The following is a 23,526-nucleotide window of genomic DNA, read 5'->3' as shown; positions in this document are numbered from 1 at the left end:
GTAGCCTCTTAAAACCCAAACCCTTGTATGGCATGCTTCTTTCTTTTTTTTTGTCTTTTTGGGCTCTTTGGAACCCAATGAGTATAAAAACATTGTGGTACACTCTTCCTCCACCACTCATCGAAAGTATATTATCCCCGTAAGTGGAAACCAGGATCTTGAAGAGAAAACAACTGTGCGGTATTGTGGTCTGCACAACCAAAAATGTGATGTCCACATATGTGGACGCCAAGTCCTTGGAGTTTAATACTATTAGGGATTCAGAGAGTAATATTGTCAGTATAGTTTGCAGAGCTGTAAAACTGCACAGCAGTGGCTGCAGGAAAACATATTGTTAAATGAAGTACATGGCAGATATGGAGATATAACAATGGTATTACATCTCAATACGATGTCAATCACTCCCCCCACCCCAGCTTACATTGCAGCAGTGTACCAGAGCATGAAAGAGGAGCTGAGACGCAACACTCCTGGTGCAACGCCGGTCAAGAGACGTGGCTGCAGCCAGATTTCCCAGCAGGCAGTCGGGGATTTGATCGCTCTTCCAGGTATGATGCTGCCTCTTAAAAAAATATTCTTGTAATGAATAGTTAGATCTCTCATGGTTTTCAAATATCTGCCGTAGGAATGATCACTTTCTCTCAGGAGTATGTGTCCAGTGAGCTGACTCAGAACATTTTCACCATCACACAAAAAATCCAAAGGAAGATAACCGGCAGCAGGAACGTGGCTCAGCCCTCGGATATGTTCCCCGTCTTGCCAGGCTCACACTTACCTCTGAACAACCCGGCTCTAGAGTTCATCAAATATGTCTGCCAGGTAACATTCCTAAAACAGTACATTCCAAATGTTTAACCAGCGTATTAATATTTTCCTTATTGTGTTTAGGTCCTCTCACTGGACAGCAACATTGTGAACCAGGTGAACAAACTTAAAAGGGACCTCCTGCGCCTTGTGGATGTCGGGGAGTTCTCGGAAGAAGCCCAGTTTCGCGACCCCTGCAACTCCTACATATTGCCTGAAGTCATCTGCCACAACTGCAATTTCTGCCGTGACCTCGACCTTTGCAAAGACCCATCTGTTGCACAAGTAAACTCCAACAGAGGCTGTTGTATTAGTCCTAGTTTTACTTCTTATTGATCCAGTCAATTGTCATTTCCGTTCCATCTAGGACGGCTCCGTCTTGCCTCAGTGGTTCTGCTCCAACTGTCAGACCCAGTATGAGACAGAGTCCATAGAAATGGCTTTGGTGGGGGCCCTGCAGAAAAAGCTGATGAGCTTCACATTGCAGGATCTGGTGAGTCAAAAGTAGTAAGATACTGTACACAGGAGCAATCATCACTCGTCATTGGGTTTTGGTTTTGGTTTTACGGTGAACACAAAAACGATCAGGGAGAAAACATGTTGTTGGAGTCTCTTGTCGGTCCAATGAATGAGTAATAAAGCTGTTATTTCCTTTTGGTGTAACTCCTAATAGGGGAGCATGGACATGCAAAAAAAAAAAGTTTGTGAACACTCCGCAACAAGTGTGCAAGGATCATCAACAAGCAACAAGTTGAGGAATAGGAGTAATATGAGAAGCCACTTGACCATCCATCACCTAGAAAATATATTTGATGGTGAACCAAGAAGCCAGCGAGGCCAAACATCAATTTGTGAGATATAGTAATCCCTCGTTTATCAACGTTAATTTGGTTTCGGTCATGACCGCGGTAAATTAATTTCCATGAAGAAGGAAATTAGGGGGTATAGCTCGGTTGGTAGAGTGGCCGTGCCAGCAACTTGAGGGTTCCAGGTTCGATCCCCGCTTCCGCCATCCTAGTCACTGCCGTTGTGTCCTTGGGCAAGACACTTTACCCACCTGCTCCCAGTGCCACCCACACTGGTTTAAATGTAACGTAGATATTGGGTTTCACTGTGTAAAGCGCTTTGAGTCACTAGAGAAAAGCGCTATACAAATATAATTCACTTCACAAGGAATCAATAATTATAAATCCAATTTTTTCATAGCTAGAGCATAAAAACCTGTTTACTACCTTTTTTTAAATATATTTTTCAACATTATGAGAGCCATCCAACATGAAAAATATCCTTTTAGTTACCTTTACACTATTTTCAATCCAATATAGTAATGCTGTCTGAGGCTGAGCCAATCAGTGGCCACAATACTGAACAGTGTGATGTGATTGGTGTCAGACATGTGAAATTTCCACAAAAATCCGGAAATCCGCGTTTTTAAACATTAGTTTTCTGTCTTTTTTGAATGAATAATCAATAAAAATACAATCTAAATAAAATGTGTTGAACGCTCGCCTCTGCCGCAGGTACAATATAGCTGTTCCTCTTGCTTAAACGCCGCACTGAGTTGCAAGACGGGGAGAATATCAGGAGCACCGAAACAAGCTTGCTAGTCAGCCAACCGTCTAGCTAGCTTATTTGTTGTTGCCTTCTTTCGCTCTCCTAGCCACAACGTTGACAGCTGTCTACTTTGCTACTAATCATATTTGGATGATTACAATCCGAATACTGTTAGTTCGGAACCAGTTGTAGTTTGAGAGTATTTATTACCGTAGTTGCCAGCGCGAAGGTACATTTTTAACATGCAGAAGTAAACCGAGGTCACAACACCGGAAGTATATTACCCAATGGGGCTGGGCTACAAATCAAATCAAACTTTATTTATAAAGCACTTTTCATACATAAAATAAATGCAACGCAAAGTGCTTTACAAAGTTAAAAACAATACCCCAGTGACCCATATCCCCCATTATCACACCCATATCCCCCATTATCACATACGTATGCACGGACACAGATACCAAACACAAACACACAACATACACATATATGCAACTATATGGACCAATGATTGCATGGCTGGGTACAGAGGAGACATGTGAGTAAACACTATCACAGTAGCCATCTGCACCAGGAGGTCATCAGACCATGGCCAGAATAGATTTGCCAAATGGGAAACGTTTATAGAGTTCTTTGCATGCATGCTATAGAATTTAACAATTACATTTTCAATGGTAATAATGTTAGTAAGTTATCTACTAAAAAACATAAAATTGCATGGGACATGTAAACGTCAAAAAGACAGCCAAAAGAGGTTGGTAGATGAGAATACATCTATAAGTTAAAAAAAAAGTGGAAATGCACCCAATTGCAGAAAATGTACCGGTAGTCTTGATTTTCAAAATGTTCTTCCGGAGTTTGCTTAGCAGCACTTTGTGCTGATAAAAATGTTGCTTTTTTTCCCTTAATTTTCCTCTTTTTTTTCTCAAAGGGTGCGTCTCGTGTGATTTCGTCTCATCTAGTGGCCAATACTACTGCATTATTGATATTTTACTTAATTTGGCCATGTTTATGCTTTAAAATGCTTAATTTAGGGCAAAAATGTTGTAGAATATGCTTTAAGAAAATGTAAATGAACTACGTGGTGCTGCAGTATTTGGGCTCAGGAGCAACAGGTGAACCTAAATAGACTTGATCAACCAATAGAAAACAGGTGCCCTAGCAGGAAAAAGAGCAGAAAATGAAGGTAGCGCAAAACAAGGAGTCCAAGTACTACTGAAACAAGCGTACCAGAACAGGGAATGATACCAAACACAGGAAAATAAAGAACAAAATCCAAAATGTCATGTGAGACCATGACATACTCTTCATTACAATGCATGGGCGACTAGTTTATCAATCAATCAATCAATGTTTATTTATATAGCCCCAAATCACAAGCGTCTCAAAGGGCTGCACAAGCCACAACGACATCCTCGGTACAGAGCCCTCATACGGGCAAGGAAAAACTCACCCCAGTGGGATGTCGGTGAATGACTATGAGAAACCTTGGAGAGGACCGCATATGTGGGTAACCCCCCCCCCCCCTCTAGGGGAGACCGAAAGCAATGGATGTCGAGTGGGTCTGACATAACATTGTGAAAGTCCAGTTTAGTTGGTTTGGATTAGGCTTTGGGGCCAGAGTCACAGGTTCCTGCTTCAGATGAAAGCCAATGGCAATTCAATTGTGAAATGATTACGGTACTGTCCATAATACAAAGCAAAATATTTATATCCAAGTGTTGCAGTAACTCCTAAGCCCCACAACTGTTCATTGTCTGTTTTTTAGGTGTGTACCAAATGTAAAGGTGTAAAGGAAGCAAACATGCCTCTCTACTGCAAATGTGCAGGAGATTTTGACCTGTCTTTTCCAGCAAAGGTTTGTACTCTTGAATGTGTTGCATTGTATTATTGTTCATGTATTAATTTATGTATTGCCTCATTATTTTTTTAAAGAGTTTCTCAGAGCAGATCACAGTGTTTCGGAACATTGCGTCCCACTACAGCATGAGCTTCCTGAAGGAGACCATTGACTGGTTGGCCGTGATGAGTCCACATATGAGTCAGAGTGCTCCTTGAAGGCACAGGAAACCATCTGTCTCATTAGACTGGCACGTTCATCAATCTTAAGGACTGTCACTTATTTTAAGTGTGTGTATACTTGTATGACTGATTGTATGCAATTTATGTGGGCTGTAGATATGTTGGTTGTGACAGTATGATCATTATGTATACCTGCGCATTCAATTTGACTGTTAATAAATATTTTTACTGGAAAAATGTATTCCCTTGCAGTTGTCTAGTTTGAAAGTAGCATTATGTCCTGTATTCCATCATCTCTTGGGATCGTCATCCTTTTGTAACCACACTTTTACTGAGCCCTCCAATATGCCCTTCAATAATTCACCAAAGCAATTATTATTTTAAGGTTTGGTGAGTTTATGTAACAGAAGCCAGCTAGTGTGGGCTGTGCAGTAGTATGTGTGTCGCCCCCTGGCAGGTGAGGGGAGCAGTGGGCAGCAGCGGTGGCCGCGCCCACACTCTAACACCTTAAAGGACCCATAGGACTCACATTTCACTAACATGTTTTCTTTATGTATATTTTGCTCCTGCCAGTCATTTCCCATAATATTAGTTTTTGAGTTATGGGTAGATAACTGTACTTGGAATGCCAGACTCAATATACCACCCCCTCCTGGTGTGATGTCATATACAGAACCACAGCCCATTACCCCACATAGTGTGGACAAAGGCATGTCAAAATATTATTTTAATCACTTAATTGCATGTTTTTGTCACCCCGGTCTGTGATTACTTAAAAACTGATATGATTAACATTTAGAGCAAAAACAAATTCCCATATAGACATACCTCCTCTTCCATAGACACCGTGGCCTCTGTTTCCTCATGCTCTTTTAGCATTTCCTCAAGCATTTTGAGGAAAACCTCAGTAGAAGAGGACACAAAATACAAACCCCGTTTCCATATGAGTTGGGAAATTGTGTCAGATGTAAATATAAACGGAATACAATGATTTGCAAATCCTTTTCAACCCACATTCAATTGAATGCACTACATAGACAAGATATTTGATGTTCAAACTCATAAACTTTATTTTTTTTTTGCAAATAATAATTAACTTAGAATTTAATGGCTGCAACACGTGCCAAAGTAGTTGGGAAAGGGCATGTTCACCACTGTGTTACATGGCCTTTCCTTTTAACAACACTCAGTAAACGTTTGGGAACTGAGGAGACACATTTTTTAAGCTTCTCAGGTGGAATTCTTTCCCATTCTTGCTTGATGTACAGCTTAAGTTGTTCAACAATCCGGGGGTCTCTGTTGTGGTATTTTAGGCTTCATAATGCGCCACACATTTTCAATGGGAGACAGGTCTGGACTACAGGCAGGCCAGTCTAGTACCCACACTCTTTTACTATGAAGCCACGTTGATGTAACACGTGGCTTGGCATTGTCTTGCTGAAATAAGCAGGGGCGTCCATGGTAACGTTGCTTGGATGGCAACATATGTTTCTCCAAAACCTGTATGTACCTTTCAGCATTAATGGCGCCGTCACAGATGTGTAAGTTACCCATGTCTTGGGCACTAATACACCCCCAAACCATCACAGATGCTGGCTTATCACCTTTGCGCCTATAACAATCCGGATGGTTCTTTTTCTCTTTGGTCCGGAGAACACAACGTCCACAGTTTCCAAAAACAATTTGAAATGTGGACTCGTCAGACCACAGAACACTTTTCCACTTTGTATCAGTCCATCTTAGATGAGCTCAGGCCCAGCGAAGCCGACGGCGTTTCTGAGTGTTGTTGATAAACGGTTTTCGCCTTGCATAGGAGAGTTTTAACTTGCACTTACAGATGTAGCGACCAACTGTAGTTACTGACAGTGGGTTTCTGAAGTTCTCCTGAGCCCATGTGGTGATATCCTTTACACACTGATGTCGCTTGTTGATGCAGTACAGCCTGAGGGATCGAAGGTCACAGGCTTAGCTGCTTACGTGCAGTGATTTCTCCAGATTCTCTGAACCCTTTGATGATATTACGGACCGTAGATGGTGAAATCCCTAAATTCCTTGCAATAGCTGGTTGAGAAAGGTTTTTCTTAAACTGTTCAACAATTTGCTCACGCATTTGTTGACAAAGTGGTGACCCTCGCCCCATCCTTGTTTGTGAATGACTGAGCATTTCATGGAATTTACTTTTATACCCAATCATGGCACCCACCTGTTCCCAATTTGCCTGTTCACCTGTGGGATGTTCCAAATAAGTGTTTGATGAGCATTCCTCAACTTTATCAGTATTTGTTGCCACCTTTCCCAACTTCTTTGTCACGTGTTGCTGGCATCAAATTCTAAAGTTAATGATTATTTGAACAAAAAAAATGTTTTATCAGTTTGAACATCAAATATGTTGTCTTTGTAGCATATTCAACTGAATATGGGTTGAAAATGATTTGCAAATCATTGTATTTCGTTCATATTTACATCTAACACAATTTCCCAACTCATATGGAAACGGGGTTTGTAGAATACAAGCAAATTACCTTTTTCTCTTATTTTTGAGTAGCAAAGCTGCTCTTCTTTCTCAGTTTTTCTTTAGGTCAGTTTTTCCTCCCCTCTAGAGTGCTCCTCATTTTTAGTATCGCATTCGGCTTGAGTCTTTTTTTCCATCCAAACTCTGACAAAAAAAATGTTTTTTTCAAAGTCAGAGTCATTACAATGATTGCTGCAAAATACACTCTTCGCTTCATCTGTTCCAATTTTCATTGTCAATTTTACAGAGAGGTCCATACTTTCTTCATATTCCCATCATTTGGAAATGCATGCAGGCCGACCCCTTCTTTAGTCGTATTGCTACAACCTGCGCTACAGTCCGTAAGCACACATGATTGTATTTCTTGTCCGTGGGACAAATTTTCAAGCGTTGACCGGTCCGCAGCTACAAAAAGTTTGGGAACCACTGCTGTAGGTGACGTTAGCAGGCTGAAGCAGACCCGCCCACATTTTGGAGTTGAAAGTGGGTGTTCCGAAATGTGCTGAAACATTACAAAATAAACCTAAAATTACTAATACATACATATATAATATATATGTATATATTAGTAATATATACATAATATTATATATATATATATATATATATATATATATATATATATATATATATATATATATATATATATATATATATATATATATATATATATATATATATATATATATATATATATATATATATATATATATATATATATATATATATATATATATATATATATATACATACATACATACATACATTCTGGTCCATAAGATTAACTTAATAGCATCACTGATGGTGGCCACTTGTCGGTGTTAGCTGTGTTAGCTGCCTTTATAAACAAATAATCCTATTGCACTACTAAGGCATAATTAGAGGATTCTAAAGGGCATGTATATTTACAAGAAGAAACAAAAAATTAATGACCTCAACTTTTACATAACACATTTTCTGAGCTGACTTGAGAACACTTAACCCATGAATTATTCTGCACAACCGCAATGGATTTCAGCAATTGTCCAAACTGAAATGATCTTCCATCATAGCAGGAATTGATCCATGACTTCACTCTTCACCACTGCCTGCTTTTTTGTTCTATGCATCCAATCCCAGAATCTTGTTAGAGAGGCATTTTATGGGAAGTGACTGACTTATTGGATTACTACTGCTCATTGCTCGTCTTGCACATCTGCTGCATCCGCTCATTGTTTTCAACACATCAGGTGGGACGATGAGGCCACGGGATTTACAGAGATGTATTTTTTGTGTGAAAGGTGTTATGAAATATTACGAATGTTCAGTTGCATTATGTCTGATGTGAGTTGATAATAATTAATAATTTGAATCAAATATATAAGTGTTATTGTGAATATACCAGTCTCTCCAGGATTTTCTGGACTTCTTTTGCGATTGTTGCGGCCTAAAATGCAGGAATTTGCGGAAGTGTTTTCAGGGAGTTACATCATAAATTGCGATGTTTTGAGGCTACTTGTGATTTTATGAATCTGTCATCAATATCTTAAGTGTTCCTGGTAACCTTAATCTAGAAAAAGCACAAGATTTCACAAAAAAATGGAAAACAAATACTGTATTGTGATTTCTGTGTGTTATACCGCACACTCAAAAGTAGAAATAAGATGGCAGTAAAAGCTTATACTCAGAACTCGTTGTCAGATTACTTAACTGTTTTATTTAATCATAACCCTGGAAAATGCAACAATTACTAAATCAAAATTCACTTAGAACGATTTACTTAGCTCTTTTATTGCCGCATTTACAGTGTTGCGTACCTACGGGGACACTATTGAACCGCTATTTAAGCTCTAGAAAAAGGCAATTAGAATTATACGTTATGCCCCATATAGAACTCATACCAATGATCTGTTCATAATGAGTAATTTTCTTAAACTACATGATATAATCCAATACAGTAGCCTTCAAGTTATGTTTATGGCCTCACAAAGGGCTCTACCTGCAAATATACTGTCTGTTTTCACTCAGAGATGGTCCACATGAACTCTGCACAGGATTTGAACTTGAAAGTATTTGCACAACCTTTCACTGGACAACTCACAACATGGCCTTCCGCAACATGTTCTTTCAAGTGGGCTATTAAAAAGTTGCCTTAAATGCTCCGTATCTGTTAAATAACTGCTTGAAACCAGTTCCAGTTACGGAGCATTTAAAGCAAATTTTTAATAACTCACTTGAAGGAAAATGTTGCGGAAGGCCATGTTGTGAGTTGTCCAGTGAAAGGTTGTACAAATATTTTCAAGTCAAAATCCTCATGTACCGTGAACATGTCTTGTAGACACAGGCATTTTGTAACTGCTAGTATTGGTGAAAGGGCGCAGTGGTTAGTGCTCATGTCTTAAAGTGAGAAGGTCCTGGGTTTGATTCCTGGGATTGGGGTATTTCTGTGTGGACTTTGCATGTTCTCACTGTGACTGCATTGGGTCCTTCTGGGTATTGCTGCTTCCTCCAAAGTCATGCACCTGGGGATAGGCTGATTGGCAACAATTTAGATTTGTTTTATGGTGAATTCCAGGCAACCACAGCTGCCAGTATTTTACCGTAATTTCTTTTTAGGTTTTTTGTAAACAGATTAACAATACATCAGTTTTTTTCACAGTAATTTTCCATAAGTAAAAACTGTTATCAACTGTAAACTTAACAGATTCAAGAACAACATACCGTGATGTTCTATACATCGTGACTGTATTTTTAACGGTGAATTCCTGGCAACCACAGCTGCCGGTATTTTACTGTAAATTGTGCAGATTTTTTTTTTTTTTTAAATTGCACTCTTGCAAGATATATTTTATTCTCAATGAGTTTTTAGCTGGTTAAATGAAGGAAAATGGAATAGAAAAGGTAGCTTCAACCTGGATAATGGTATCTCAAGCGCTATATAAATATAATTCACTTCGCTCCTACATTGTTACACGTTATTTCTGCTTCATTTACACAAGAAACAAACATAAGACTTTTTTCACCAAGTACCACCTCAGAAAAAACTTGCCTCTCCTAGTACCAACATAATAGTGAAGTGAAGTGAAGTGAATTACATTTATATAGCGCTTTTTCTCAAGTGACTCAAAGCGCTTTACATAGTGAAACCCAATATCTAAGTTACATTCAAACCAGTGTGGGTGGCACTGGGAGCAGGTGGGTAAAGTGTCTTGCCCAAGGACACAACGGCAGTGACTAGGATGGCGGAAGCGGGGATCGAACCTGCAACCCTCAAGTTGCTGGCACGGCCGCTCTACCAACCGAGCTATACCGCCCCAACATAATAATAACCAACAGTAAAATACAGTTGCACAGTAGGCCTAAGTATTCATTAAAAACAAGGCAGAGGCTTTATTTAACACGTTTGTTTAATATTTTCGGCCACTGTAACATAATACATTACACACAATTTGAACAGTAACACTGTGTTTGAATAAAGGAAAATAAAACACTGTACTTTAATCAAGTGATTATTTGGCGTACCACAGTTTGAGAATCACTGCTTTAGTAATTTTTGCACTCTGTTTAAAAACAAATGGAATAAAATTGCCAGGGACTGGTTTAATTTGCGTGAACTGCTGCGGTTGCGATACGCGCCGTCGTTTGGGAAAGGTGCAGTCAAAAGGTGAATAAAAAACCACCGTGTCCTTATCTCAACAACAACATAGAAAACGACTGAACCGGTAGATCGGTTGGCGAGAACAAGCTGCTGAGAAGCCCTGAGAGAACGTTGTAGCCACAGTCCAAGAAGATGATTGGAGAGCGCATCAAAGCGGCACACCGTCTGACAAGTCTGAATGGTAGGAGCTGAAGCTGGTGATGTAAAGGAGCTGTGGAGGAACTGACTCTGGAGGCTCACTAACAACCTGGGGAGGGAAAATAAATGACAGTTGCAGCCACCTTGCAGATGATGATGATGATGATAATGTCAGTAGCAAAGCTGTCTTGACATTCCTCTACTCTACGCTTTTTATCCTTATTGCATGGCGACCATGTTCGTGAGATGTGTGCAAAGCAAAACATTACACCTTATCATAACTTGAAATATTTTCAAATCCATTCAGCTCAACCGTTTTACTATTCACTCATGAGCCACAACAATAGGTAGGCCTGCGCGATCCAACACACATGTTCATGAAATCAAGAAATAATTGGGTCATGAAATAAAGCATTAAATAATAAAATAATCCTCGATTAAATGATTTAATAATTTCATATAATTCTACAATAAATCAATTAATGACACATTTAACAACACATTTATGTATTTAATTCCAATTATAATTATTTATTGACAGATTTGAGTAATTATTTAAAGATTATTTATTTATTTTTGTCCCATTTGACTGTCTATAACAAGGATGTCAAACATGCGGCGCGCGGGCCAGATCAGGCTCGCGATCAGGTTCAATCCGGCCCGCCAGATGAGTTTGCTAAGTGTAAAATTGAGCTGCATTTTTTTAATTAAAGAAACTGCTGTTCTAAATATGTCCATTGGATGTTGCAATAGCAATTCTGTGAGGCAAGCAAATAGTTTATACCAGGGCGAGAAAGTATACCAAGCAAGAAGTACATCTCCCTGTAATGTTTGTCTGATCTTGAATGGGATTGTGCTGAAAATTTTTATTTCCCCTCTGGGATTAATAAAGTATTTCTGATTCTGATTCTGATTCTGATGGTGAAGCGGGGCTGCGACTCCTCCCCCTCGACCCAACGTAAAAAAAACAGGATTGGTAACCCCATTTAAAATGCTGCACCCTGATATAGTTCTGTGAAAATGACTGTCTTCTGTAGCAGATTTAAAGAGAGTGAAGAGTGGAAATGACAAATGAGGTTGTTGATACATAGAAGCATTTTTATTTATGCTTATATAGTTTTTTTGTTCAATCCTAGATGGGCTGTGACTTAAAGTTGAATTGCTTTGTAGAAACACTGAGATGAAATCTAAATTCATTGCGTTCTTCATGGTGTTTTTGCACCTGCACCAATTTCTTCCTTAAAATGTTCAACTAACTTAAAGTGTTTTGTCAAGAGGATTATTTGTGATGTGTACATTTTCACAATGTGCTTGTTCCATTTTGGGCCGAAATAAAACAAAGAAAACAATCTGAAGTTGTCGTAGTTGTATTTTTAAGTTATCATGCCATGATTTTACCCATCCGGCCCTCGTGGGAATCGATTTTCCACCATGCGGCCCCTGAGCTAAAATGAGTTTGACACCCCTGGTCTATGATCTAATACCAGAGTTATTGTTTATTATTGTGCAGACTGGCAGGGGCATAGCACCAAAATCTGGGCCCCCATACCACCCTAAACTGACACTGTAAAGATTTACCATGATTTAACAGTATATATTTTACAGTAAAACATTATAATCAAAATTGACTGTAATATTACAGCAAATGACTGTAAAAAATTACAATACCATTACATTTCACAGCAAAAAAACTGTCATCATGGTCCTCTGTATTTTCACACAATTGAAACAAATTCAGTGATTTGTCTCTTGAACAGTAGGTGGTTCTTTGCTGGTAAAGCGGGAGAGTAATAAACTATAACATTAAGATTGTGAAATTAAATTATTTAGTTGTAACTTTCTTGTAATTAACTGTAAACTCATAGCTCTGCAGTTGCAGTAAATTGCTGTAACGATAAATGTTACTGTGAAACTAATGCAATTATTAGCCAGTAATTTGCTGTGAATTTACAAATGAATATTTTAAATGTCGTTGCCCACTACACAAAAGTTTGGTATGTTTACGTCATGCACTAAAAAAAACAAATAGTTGCAAAAATTCGTTAGAAGGAAACTTTTTTAAAACAAATGTAAAAAACGTTTTTGTTTTTGTTTTTTGTTTGCTTTTTTACAAAAATGTGCGAACAAATTCAATATAAAGTGGCCAGAATTTGTATAATCATATAACTTGTCATTATTTACTTATTATTTACTAATACAACATTATAAATCTGTAAAATGTTATTCTACTTTAGAGTGTAAAATAGAGATTATCCGATTAGGACTATCATCAGTGGCCAATATGAATCACAATAATACATCATTGTTATTATGATTATGTTATTTTGTTGTTGTATTTTTGATAGAGGGTATAAGTCTTACACATTCTTCATTTGATTCAATCAACCCTATTATTTAGCTTTCACAACTATATTAATTTTATATTAACATTTATGACGTCTTTTTTTAATTTTTATAACTGACACATTTAAATGTCAGAGAATTTAAATTTTACAAAAGCAGATAATGAGATAGTAATGTATTTTTGTTCTTTTTAGATTGTGCAGAAAGGCCTAATGTGTTGAGATTGGTATGAAAATATTTCTGCACTGAGAGGTTATTCCAACAAACTCAGAAGCTAAAATGGTTGTTAAATGATGTTATATGAAAATGCAAACATAAATTATTACAATTATTGAGAAAAGAGTTGTGTTACTATATATTACCAATTCTTATTCATAATGTAGAATGTTGTTGATGTTTACTCACGTCATCCAACTTTCTCTCTCTGTATATGTCATCCTTGTCAATAAATGTCAGCATGATCCAGTCACAAAAAATGGTGCACTAATAGAACGACAAGAAAACGTTGTTTGTGTCACAAAATATTTTTCATAATTTTGATAAATGAGGAAAAAATGGATTAACTCACAATTCCCACTGAAGTCAAGGCAGTCACTGTGCTGATGATGGTTGGGATTGGGCTAAATTTACCTGCCTGTAATAATTGTAACATAGTAATTAATGCAGAAATAACTGGAATTTGATTTTTTTTTTAAACAAATTTTTCTTACTTGTCCATGAACAATGATGTCCAAGCGGATGCCGTAGGCTTTGATAAGCGTCCGAGACTCTATTCCGTCTTTGCGGTAGTATTTTGCAAACCTTGGTGATGAAGACATTTAGGGTAAAAATACACAACCACAATCTTCCAATTTTAGGATAATGCTACAGCAGTTAAGTGCTACCAGGACAAAAAAATCATCAGGGAATGAAACGTGAACGTATAGTAAGTATGACATATTGTTCACCGAAATGAAACCCTGAAATTAGAAACAGCAACAATCGCAACTGGAGTGTTTGGTTTGTCTCAGAAGACGTTTCACCGCTCATCCGAGCAGGCAATCTAAGTCTATGAGCCTGAATTTATGAAGCCTACTCGGATGAGCGGCGAAACGTCTTCTAAGACAAACCAAACAGTCCAGTTGTGATCGATTGAATGCCCTGAGATGTCAATGACCTGGATGAAGGACAACATCCATAGACAAACAACAACAATGCATCAAAATATGTTTTTATATTCAGGCCTGATCTTTCCCAAGTAAATCATCCCTTTAACAATTACTGTATGGATGTTAGCTCATTTTATGCATATTTTTCAAAATAAAAACTGACATAATTAGATCACATTCTGCTTGGGGCCCCAATTGTTATACACACTATCCCATGACTTTTAGTCCTGGTGGTACCTAACTGGGCCTAAAATTTGTTTACAATGTATCGTTGTTATGTAAAAGAATTACAAGTTTTTGAAAATATTAAAACTGAACATGAAGAAAAACCCAAAGGGAAAAAAATAATTATTTTTGGAGTAACACAGCCAAAAAATACAGTCAAGATGTATAGAACATTACGATATGTTGATGTTGAATCTGTTAATTTTACAGTTGATAACTGTTTTTGCTTATGGAAAATTACAATGAAAAAAACTGAGGTATTGTTAATCTGTTTACAAAAAAAAAAAAAAATTACGGTAAAATACTGGCAGCTGTAGTTGCCAGGAATTCACCATAAAGCAAATCATTCCCAATTTCAGTGTTGCCAATCAGCCTATACCCAGGTGCATGACTTTGGAGGAAGCCGCAGTACCCACAAGGAACCCATGCAGTCACAGGGAGAACATGCAAAGTCCACACAGAAAGACCCCAATCCTGGGAATCGAACCCAGGACCTTCACATGGTGAGGTACGAGCACTAACCACTGTTCCACTCTAATACTAGTATCTGCAAAATGCCTGTGTTTACAAGACATGTGCGCAGTACATGAGGATTTGAACTTGAAAGTATTTGTACAACCTTTCACTGGACAACTCACAACATGGCCTTTCGCAACAAGGAACCGTCAAGTTTCAGGTTGGCCACTCAAACTCAAATATGAACTCTTAAAGAACATGAAAAATGAAAAAAAAAAAAATGTTTTGAGTAACACAACCTAAGTTATTGCCAAAAATAGAGCAAAAATTTACATGAAAGGGCGAAAAAGTCTCCAATAGACTCTGAAGGTTTAAAAAGTGTAAAAATCTTTGTACATAACTAAAAAAGTGTGAAAACATTTTGCTATAGTGGGGCAGCTATAAATTCTGCTTAGGGTCAAAAAAATGTAAACACTCTTAACTTCTTGAGGAATTGTTTGTCCTGGTGGTACTTAAAAGGGCTAAAGGTATTTCCCATTGTATTGTTGCTATTTGAAAGAATTTATACAAAAACAACAAAATTGAAAATGAAAAAAACCCTGTTAGGAAAAAGTATTATTTTTGGAGTAACACAACCAAAGTTATGGCAAAAATTGTATAAATACTTACATAAAAGGAAAAAACTATACAGTGAGGGTCAGAAAATTAAAAAAAAAGGTGTAAAAATCTTTTGTCATGGGTTGGGCTCCAAAAAACTACTGCTTGGGGCCCAGATTTTTTATTCACTCTTAACTCCCTGAGAACTTTTTTTGTCTTGGTTAACCGGGATAAAATAATGTTTTAGTGTATCATTGATATATGAAATAATTTGAAAAAAATATATTATTAGTGGACATGAACAAAACTCTTTTAGGTAAAATAATTATTTTTGGAGTAACACAACAAAAGTTATGGCCAAAAATAGTGCAAATATTTACATTAAAGGACGAAACTATACAGTGGGGGTTTAAAAAGTATAAAAATGGTTTCACATAAAAAAAAAGGTGTGAAAACATTTTGCAATGGGGTTAGGCTCCAAAAAGATTCTGCTTAGGACTCAATTTTTTTATTCACTCTTGACTCCCTGAGGACCTTTTTTTGTCATGGAAGTACTTTACTGTGTTAACATGATTTTCCAGTGTATTATTGATGTATAGAATAATTAGAAACAATTTAAAAAAAAAAACCCTCTTGGGGGAAAAAAAAATCCATTTAGAGTAACACAAAAAAAGCTGTGGCCAAAAACCGCTAAACTTTACCCGAAAGCACGAAAAAGTCCCCAACATACACTGATAATAAAACTAAAGTAAAGGTTAAAATTACCTGCAATAGTATCCAGAGTTGGCCTGATCCTTTCTGAGATCAAGACGCCTGAAGGAATATTTGGGCTTGCAACGGGAAGGATCCAGATCCAGGTCACAGTTCCAATTTATGAAAACACCAATCACTCCTCCCTGAAAAATCACCATAAAACTATGTACTGTATGTATCTGTGGAAATCATGTTTATTATTTATTCTACACAATCCAATACAAGAGCTGAAGCACCTATTTACAGTCATTTCTAAAGCTCATTATTTGTGTCTAAGCCTGCAGCAGTGTTCAATCTAATCAACAAGCTCCCTGTTCTACCCAGTAGAAGTAGTATGTACACAAGAACACATGCAGCGCTAATGGAGGCGAACAGTTAGATACTACTAGAGGTGGGAATCTTTGGGCAGCTATCGCTTCGATTCGGTTCCGATTCTTGGGGTGACATCTCCATTCAGAATCAATTCTCGATTCAAAATGATTCTTGTAATATATTACTTGCTATATAAAATGTAAGTAAACCTTTTCAAAACAGGTAACAGGTTGGTTGCTGACCTACGACTTATACGCGATATGAAAACAGCTTTTGAAAATTACAAAAATCCCAGAATGTTAATATATCTAGTCAAATAAAATAGAGCAACACCAACACAATGCCAGCCTTGCAACCCTTAGGATAGAAATGTCATTGAGAAGACATACAAATACAATACCTATTAAATACAATACTAAAAAAAGAAAAAACACAAATTCATGAAAACAACAGTATCAATAATAGTTGTTTAATGTTTTTAATCTAAAACTTGATTCTTTAAGAAAAAGTGCCCCAAAATATTGTCTTTAAAAAATATATATATTCTCGAAAATTATGATTTAGAATCAAAATAAATAAAAATTACGATTTGAATGTGAATCAATTTTTTTGGAGCACCCCTAACAACCACTAACCGTCCTGCAGAGCTCACTGAAGTTCTCCCGGGCTTGATGGGCAATATATCCTAGTCGGAAATTTGGACAGTAGGGCTCCTTCTCCTCATCGTACTGACATCTGCTGAGGTATTTGTGCATGTTGCGCTTGTTTGAAGCATCTTTAATATTACCCCTGTCGGAAGGGAAGAAAGATTCTAAAGTCACTCCTATGATCAGCGTGTGTGTGTGTGTGTGTGCGTGTGTACCTCAGCACTCCAAACTTTGGGAAGCGTATGGAGTTTCTGATGAATACTGTGAAATTGATGGCTTCCACCAAAGCTGGTTCTCTGTAAGAATTACATACATGTTTATTTACATATTCCATATTGCAATACATGACCCAACAGGCTCAAAAACAGTTTTTACCATCGAGCTGTGAAATGCATTCCTCCACCCACCCTGTTAACACCTGCAGCTGCAATATTAGGGATGTGCAGATTGATCAGTATCAGACAATTTCTCTGGAAAAAAAGTTGCCGATCCCCTCTGGTTGATAGTGTATTTGTTTTTAGTCTGCCAGCTGACAAGCAACTAGCAGCTGATCATGTGTCTCCAAATTTAGTACGGAGCCGCTCCTCTAAGCTAACAATAATTACCTCCATTATGGCAAATAAAGTAAATTTTTCGTGTTTTATTTATTTATTTATTTGAATTAGGACAATGCATATTCATCAACATAGAGCAACAATGTAAATATGCTGGAGTTAGCACAATAGCTCATTTTCATCCTTTGTCCTAAGGCAGGTTAATACAGTAAACATTCAACAGGTCATGATACAAAAGAATACATAAATCACAAGACATTATACATTACAAGCATACCACAAGCACAGACCATGGATAAAAAAACACAAAACAAACAACAAAAACAAGTGAATAATCTAATTGTGCGTGCATGTCTGATTAGTTTTCAACCACTGTTTCAGTGCAGTTTTAAATGTTAAATAGGTGTCACAGTTTCTGACATGGGCTGGCAGCCTGTTCCATGACTGATAGACCCCACCATTTGGCCAAATTTAGTCCTGCGCATTTGTACGTTGCAGTTAAGTACAACGTCAAGTACTTTGTCTTCATCAAATATCATTATCACTGGAGGATGAAGCTCAAAATATTACACATTGAAGAAGAGAATAAATAACTACACTGTAAAAAAATAAAATCTCTAAAAAAACGGTCATCTACTGGCAGCTACGGCTGCCAAACGAAAACCATAAAATTAAAGTAAAACATTGTAAACCAAATAATGATCAAAACATTATAATTACAGAAATTTTCATGAAATGTTTTACGGAAAAATATTGTAATATTACATGGATTTGAAAGCAATTTAAGAAAACAGAAAATGCTATGTATAATTAATTTGGTATTTTTCTGTAAAAAAAATAGAAATATACATAGTTTGTCATTACTGGCATATTACTTAAAATAACAGGCGGATAGTTTATTTACAGATAATGTCTTCAATTCTACAGTTTTATAAACTATTTTTAAAAAATAGAAAAATTACAGTAGAAATTTAGAGTAAATTAACGATAAAAATAGTTTTTTTTTTTTACAGTGTACCTTAGTTTAAATATTGTGTTGATATAGTTAAACTGTCAATACCACTCATCTTAAATACAGTACAGGCCAAAAGTTTGGACACACCTTCTCATTCAATGTGTTTTCTTTATTTTCATGACTATTTACATTGTAGATTGTCACTGAAGGCATCAAAACTATGAATGAACACATGTGGAGTTATGGACTTAACAAAAAATGGTGACATAACTGAAAACATGTTTTATATTCGAGTTTCTTCAAAATAGCCACCCTTTGCTCTGATTACTGCTTTGCACACTTTTGGCATTCTCTCGATGAGCTTCAAGAGGTAGTCACCTGAAATGGTTTTCCAACAGTCTTGATCCTCTTAAAGCTCATCGAGAGAATGCCAAGAGTGTGCAAAACAGTACATTTTATAATATATACCCTGTTCCTCTATATTTTATTTTACTTCAATTCACTTGATAATTTACTCAGACTAATGGTAAGAACACACATAAATGTAGGTCATTGTTTTCATTTAAGAGAGGCCACTTTGAAGTCTCAGGCCTGCGTCTGATCTTTCCATTGCTATTTCAAGAATCCTTGAAAGCTGATTTTCGAATTTGTTTAGTCCTCCATATTCATGTTGATGATTAATGCAATAACAAAGGTCGTAGTCCCACATAAGAGGAATAAAATACAAGCTTTAGAGCATCAAAGACATACATGTTTTAACTACACATACTTATTTTCAAAATCAACATTAAAAAATATCCTGGCAAAGTGTTCTGTTGCTTTCTGAGCTCCTGCTAGACCAGTTACGTTTCTTTTGCCTGGTACCTAATTTATTGACCTTCTGCATGCAATTCGCTTGCCTTCTCAGCATCCTGGGATCACAAAAACTGTCGTGCAATTTACTCTAAAACACCTTGAGTTTGTGATTTGTATTTTTCAAGTTTTGCATTGAGTGCTCCGTAAATATTTAATTTTGGAGAATATTTTTTTTCTGAAAAACTAAGTGAAATCCCTTTCAATGTGTCACAACAGAGGAAAGTGCTACTTTGCATGGGAAATCAATAGTGAAAGTAGCCACAAAACTAGAAATGCATGGTCGTAAACGGCCACAATGTATCCCACCGGACATCCTCCAATCCAGTATATGCCAAACTTGACCCAACTAAAAGTGTGGTTTCTTCCTCAGAGTCAGAGCCAATCCTACTAAGACATACTGAAATATACAATAAACTAAAAAAAAAGAACCTAAGCAACATGAATGTACTCTTAATACCAACGACCCCCCCCCAAAAAATGACCCGTCTCAACTCTTGGTTTGGCAAACACTGCTGAAATTATTTATGATCCTGTATTTAGAGGTACCTCCAAAAGTTCCACAACAATACCTTTTGTATTTTAATTGATTTTAAAACTTCACAACAAGGCTGTCCAAAGTGCAGCCAGGGACTATTTTTGGCCTGTACAGTAGCTCGTTACATATTGGCCCCAAGTAGGGATAGGCGAATGTGGTCTAAAATCTATATTTTAATACACGATGCAGCCTCCTGACAATATATATCACAATATATTTTTTGGCATGTAAACGATAATAGAACCATTTCAAAATGGGTTACAAAGGCTCACAATTTGGCACAATTTGGCTGCTTACATATTCTATAATTTGTGTTTGTATTACTTGTCAAAGCTATTATTAATCTACTTGTTAATGTATGGTCATTATCTGGTTACTTTCTGTTGTAACATGTTTCTATCTACACTTCTGTTCAAATGTAATAAACACATATCCTTCTGTTATTTGGATACTTAACATTAGTTTTGGTCGATACTACAAATGTAGGTATCGATCCAATACCAAGAAGTTACAGCGGCAGTAAAAATGATGATACTAAAACTTAAAATGTTCAATATCATTGAATGATAACATTTTTGATCACAAATATAATTTAGGATAAATTAAAAACAAAATGGCGGTGTTACAATATCAATTCAATATTTACATTATTTTCCTACTATTGGCTCTGATTTAAATCATTTGGTTTTTGCCCGTAAAGCCCTCCTCAGACTATTTCCTGAGATTGTAAATAACAAAAACATCAACAAAAGATTTTTTCATAATAAAAAAAAAAAATCTAACCACTGTAGTATCGATTATATACTGCTAATATACTTGATATTGTGACTGTCGATATTTGTATAGATTCTCCCACCTTTGTTTACATTCATGAGCGCTAGCGTGCGGGTAGCATATCCTCCTACGCAGTGTCGTGTAGCATGTTTTGCTATTCCTCGTCCTCCAGTGATGATGATACTTGGAGGCAATGATTGCTGACTTTAAAGTGGCTTTGCACTGTGGAGGGACATTAGGATTAAGGATGCGTTTGTTCGCTTGTCGCCGTCAAATTTGCGGGACAGAGCTAGAATGTGTCATTTACATGCATATCATCACGATGTAACATTAGCATTAAAAGCTGTATCGTCGACCAAATATCTGTCATTTATATTGTATATCATCTATATCACGCAACAATATCCCCCAGCTATTTTCTTTTAAATTGAGTCATTAATAATGCAATTTATTATCACATGTATATACTGTATATACGTAACACTGACTTGATTTGAAGATGTTGTTTTGTTCAGATCTGGTTGGTTATGGCATATTTAACGAACAAAATGTAAATTAAAGTGCCCCCCTGACGTTATTGTATGAGAAACAAATTCAAAATTTCAAGATTGAATGTCCGCCCAAAAAAAAACTGACCTGAGTTTTGTGCACTAAAACAAATTGTGTCTGCAATGATGGCAGACAGGTGAAGATAAATCCAATATATCATATTGAAAGATCTTTTTTATTACGAATTGCATTATTTTTTAATCCATGTGCATTTTTTCCACTTTTACGCAACACTTTATTGACTATAAATATAGCAAACCAAATTATAGTGTAGGCGTGGAAGCTTCACCCTCCTTACCGCTGCACAGCATACTCCTCAATAGGGCACCACGTTTGGATCTCACAGGTTTTAAAGGTGCGGTTGTAATATCGAATGCACCTTCCAGTCCGCCGACCTGTGTGACCAACATAACTAAAAATACAGAAGTTTCTTGAAATACTTCATAATTAAAAATGAAGAGCATACCGTGGCCATCAAAGTCCACCTCTCCTTGGACACAGTCTGAGTCCCTTGAGCAGTTGGCTTTTGCAACATCAAAATACTGCAACCAAAGAAAAGTGTGTTTTTACCACATGATATCATTGAGTTATACTCTTTGACACAAGGACAGCTACCTCGGCGCAGGTTCCTTGCTTCTGGTCATATGTGACTTCTCGTCTCAGTATTGTACTGATGACATCACCACCCTACACGAGAGAGGTCGCAATAAGATTATGTGAACATCCATGATGCAACATATGTGTGGTATACTGTAGCTTCTGCACCTCTGATGGTCGAACATATTCCACAGTGTCCAGGATTTGATCGCCACGAATCGCTGAGCCTTTCATGCGAGTGTAAACAGAGCTTTCAGGACGTGTTTCGCTCTCTTGGTACGCTTTCTGACTTATGAACACGTACCTTGAGAACACAAACAACAACACTTCTGATGATGATGATAATCATGACACTCTTCTATTATTTCTGTGCATCTGAGACCTGCAACAGCTTCAATCGGCATCATTATAACAATAACAGATGACTAAAAATGTAGAAAATGTTTAAATAGTGCAAAAAATGTCTTATTGTCTGGCATTTTGTGCAGTTAATTGCATTGCATGCGATCAGAAAATGATTATTACACAAATACAAGGCTTACCAGACAAAGTAGGTGATGACAATGAACTGAACTCCTCTGTATATGACTCCAAGAGTTGTGTTTTTAACCACCATGATCTTTGGGGTCTCATAGTCCCAGAAACCAAGAAAATAGTCTTTTAAAAATGCAACAAATCCCATAATTGATTTATAAAATGCCTACTTGCCCAAAAATTGATTTGTTATCTTTAAATTTCCATTGATATATTCCTCTACGTTCTCTGCCTCTCCACCCAGCTCCAGTCTGCATGTCCTTCATGCATTACTGTACTTAGCCCAACCAGAACATATGAGGGGGTGGGGCTACATTGTAGTGTATAGATAGATCTACTGTACTTTAGCCTGATGGTCTCTGTGTTTAGGTCATTTTAGTCTGGAGCTCATTTATTTCAAATATTTCCTATATGCACTTTGATACTTCTAATTAATAATTAACGATAATTCATTCATCAAATCTAGTAAATTGTCACACAAGTATGAACTCAAACATAAGCAGTAACTGCACAAACCAATATTATATGAAAACTTAACTAAATATTTTATATTAATGTTATATTAAAGGTATTTCAGAGCCCAAAAAAAGGCTGCAGGCTATAGAGCGTTTTCTATTCGGGCTCCAGTACTCTGTAATGCCCTCCCGGTAACAATTAGAGATGCTACCTCAGTAGAAGCATTTAAGTCCAATCTTAAAACCCATTTGTATACACTAGCCTTTATATAGACCCCCATTTTAGACCAGTTGATCTGCTGTCTCTTTTCTGCTCTGCCCCCCTCTCCTGCGTGGAGAGGTTATTAGGTGACCATAGATGATGCGCTAGCTGTTCAAAGTCGGGACCCGGGGTGGACCACTCATCTGTTCATCAGTTGATGACGTCTATGCGCTGCTGACTTGTCTCCACTCAAGATGTACTCCTGCTGGCCCCACTATGGACTGGACTCTCACACTATTAACTAGATCCACTCGACGTCCATTGCACCGGTCGCCCAGGGTTGAGTTTTTTCTTGTCCTGATGTGGGA

General features: G+C 37.1%; 2 protein-coding genes across 2 annotated transcripts in view; one reads left to right on the top strand and one right to left on the bottom strand.

Moving 5' to 3' along the window:
- Window positions 1–4,608, top strand: part of pole (polymerase (DNA directed), epsilon) — a 46,204-nt gene extending 41,596 nt beyond the window's left edge. The window contains exons 43-48 of the mRNA XM_062051246.1: window positions 417–548; window positions 626–819; window positions 889–1,089; window positions 1,172–1,297; window positions 4,127–4,216; window positions 4,294–4,608. Of these exons, the coding sequence (XP_061907230.1) occupies window positions 417–548; window positions 626–819; window positions 889–1,089; window positions 1,172–1,297; window positions 4,127–4,216; window positions 4,294–4,416 (866 nt within the window). The 3' untranslated portion in view covers window positions 4,417–4,608. The remainder of the gene's footprint in view (window positions 1–416; window positions 549–625; window positions 820–888; window positions 1,090–1,171; window positions 1,298–4,126; window positions 4,217–4,293) is intronic.
- Window positions 4,609–10,677: 6,069 nt separating this feature from the next.
- Window positions 10,678–22,673, bottom strand: p2rx2 (purinergic receptor P2X, ligand-gated ion channel, 2). The gene is made up of 12 exons (XM_062049623.1): window positions 22,510–22,673; window positions 22,136–22,271; window positions 21,986–22,057; window positions 21,837–21,912; window positions 21,669–21,765; window positions 17,364–17,444; window positions 17,137–17,290; window positions 16,202–16,332; window positions 13,721–13,811; window positions 13,579–13,644; window positions 13,416–13,493; window positions 10,678–10,776 (listed from the first exon to the last, which is right to left on the bottom strand). The coding sequence occupies exons 1-12, from the start codon at window positions 22,647–22,649 to the stop codon at window positions 10,678–10,680; spliced, it is 1,221 nt and encodes a 406-aa protein (XP_061905607.1). The 5' UTR covers window positions 22,650–22,673.
- Between the last annotated feature and the right edge of the window lie 853 nt (window positions 22,674–23,526).

The sequence above is a fragment of the Entelurus aequoreus genome, linkage group LG06 (genome assembly GCF_033978785.1).
Source record: "Entelurus aequoreus isolate RoL-2023_Sb linkage group LG06, RoL_Eaeq_v1.1, whole genome shotgun sequence".
NCBI lineage: Eukaryota > Metazoa > Chordata > Actinopteri > Syngnathiformes > Syngnathidae > Entelurus > Entelurus aequoreus.
This window is presented reverse-complemented; position numbering and strand designations above follow the sequence as displayed.

Excerpts from the sequence above, each read along its gene's own strand:
- p2rx2 (XM_062049623.1), bottom strand. The coding sequence starts at position 22,649 with ATGGGATTTGTTGCATTTTTAAAAGACTATTTTCTTGGTTTCTGGGAC. Across the intron at positions 13,812-16,201 it reads AACTCTGGATACTATTGCAG|GTTTGCAAAATACTACCGCA; the intron begins GTAATTTTAACC and ends TTCATCACCAAG. Across the intron at positions 10,777-13,415 it reads GAGAGAGAAAGTTGGATGAC|GTTGTTAGTGAGCCTCCAGA; the intron begins GTGAGTAAACAT and ends TTCCCTCCCCAG.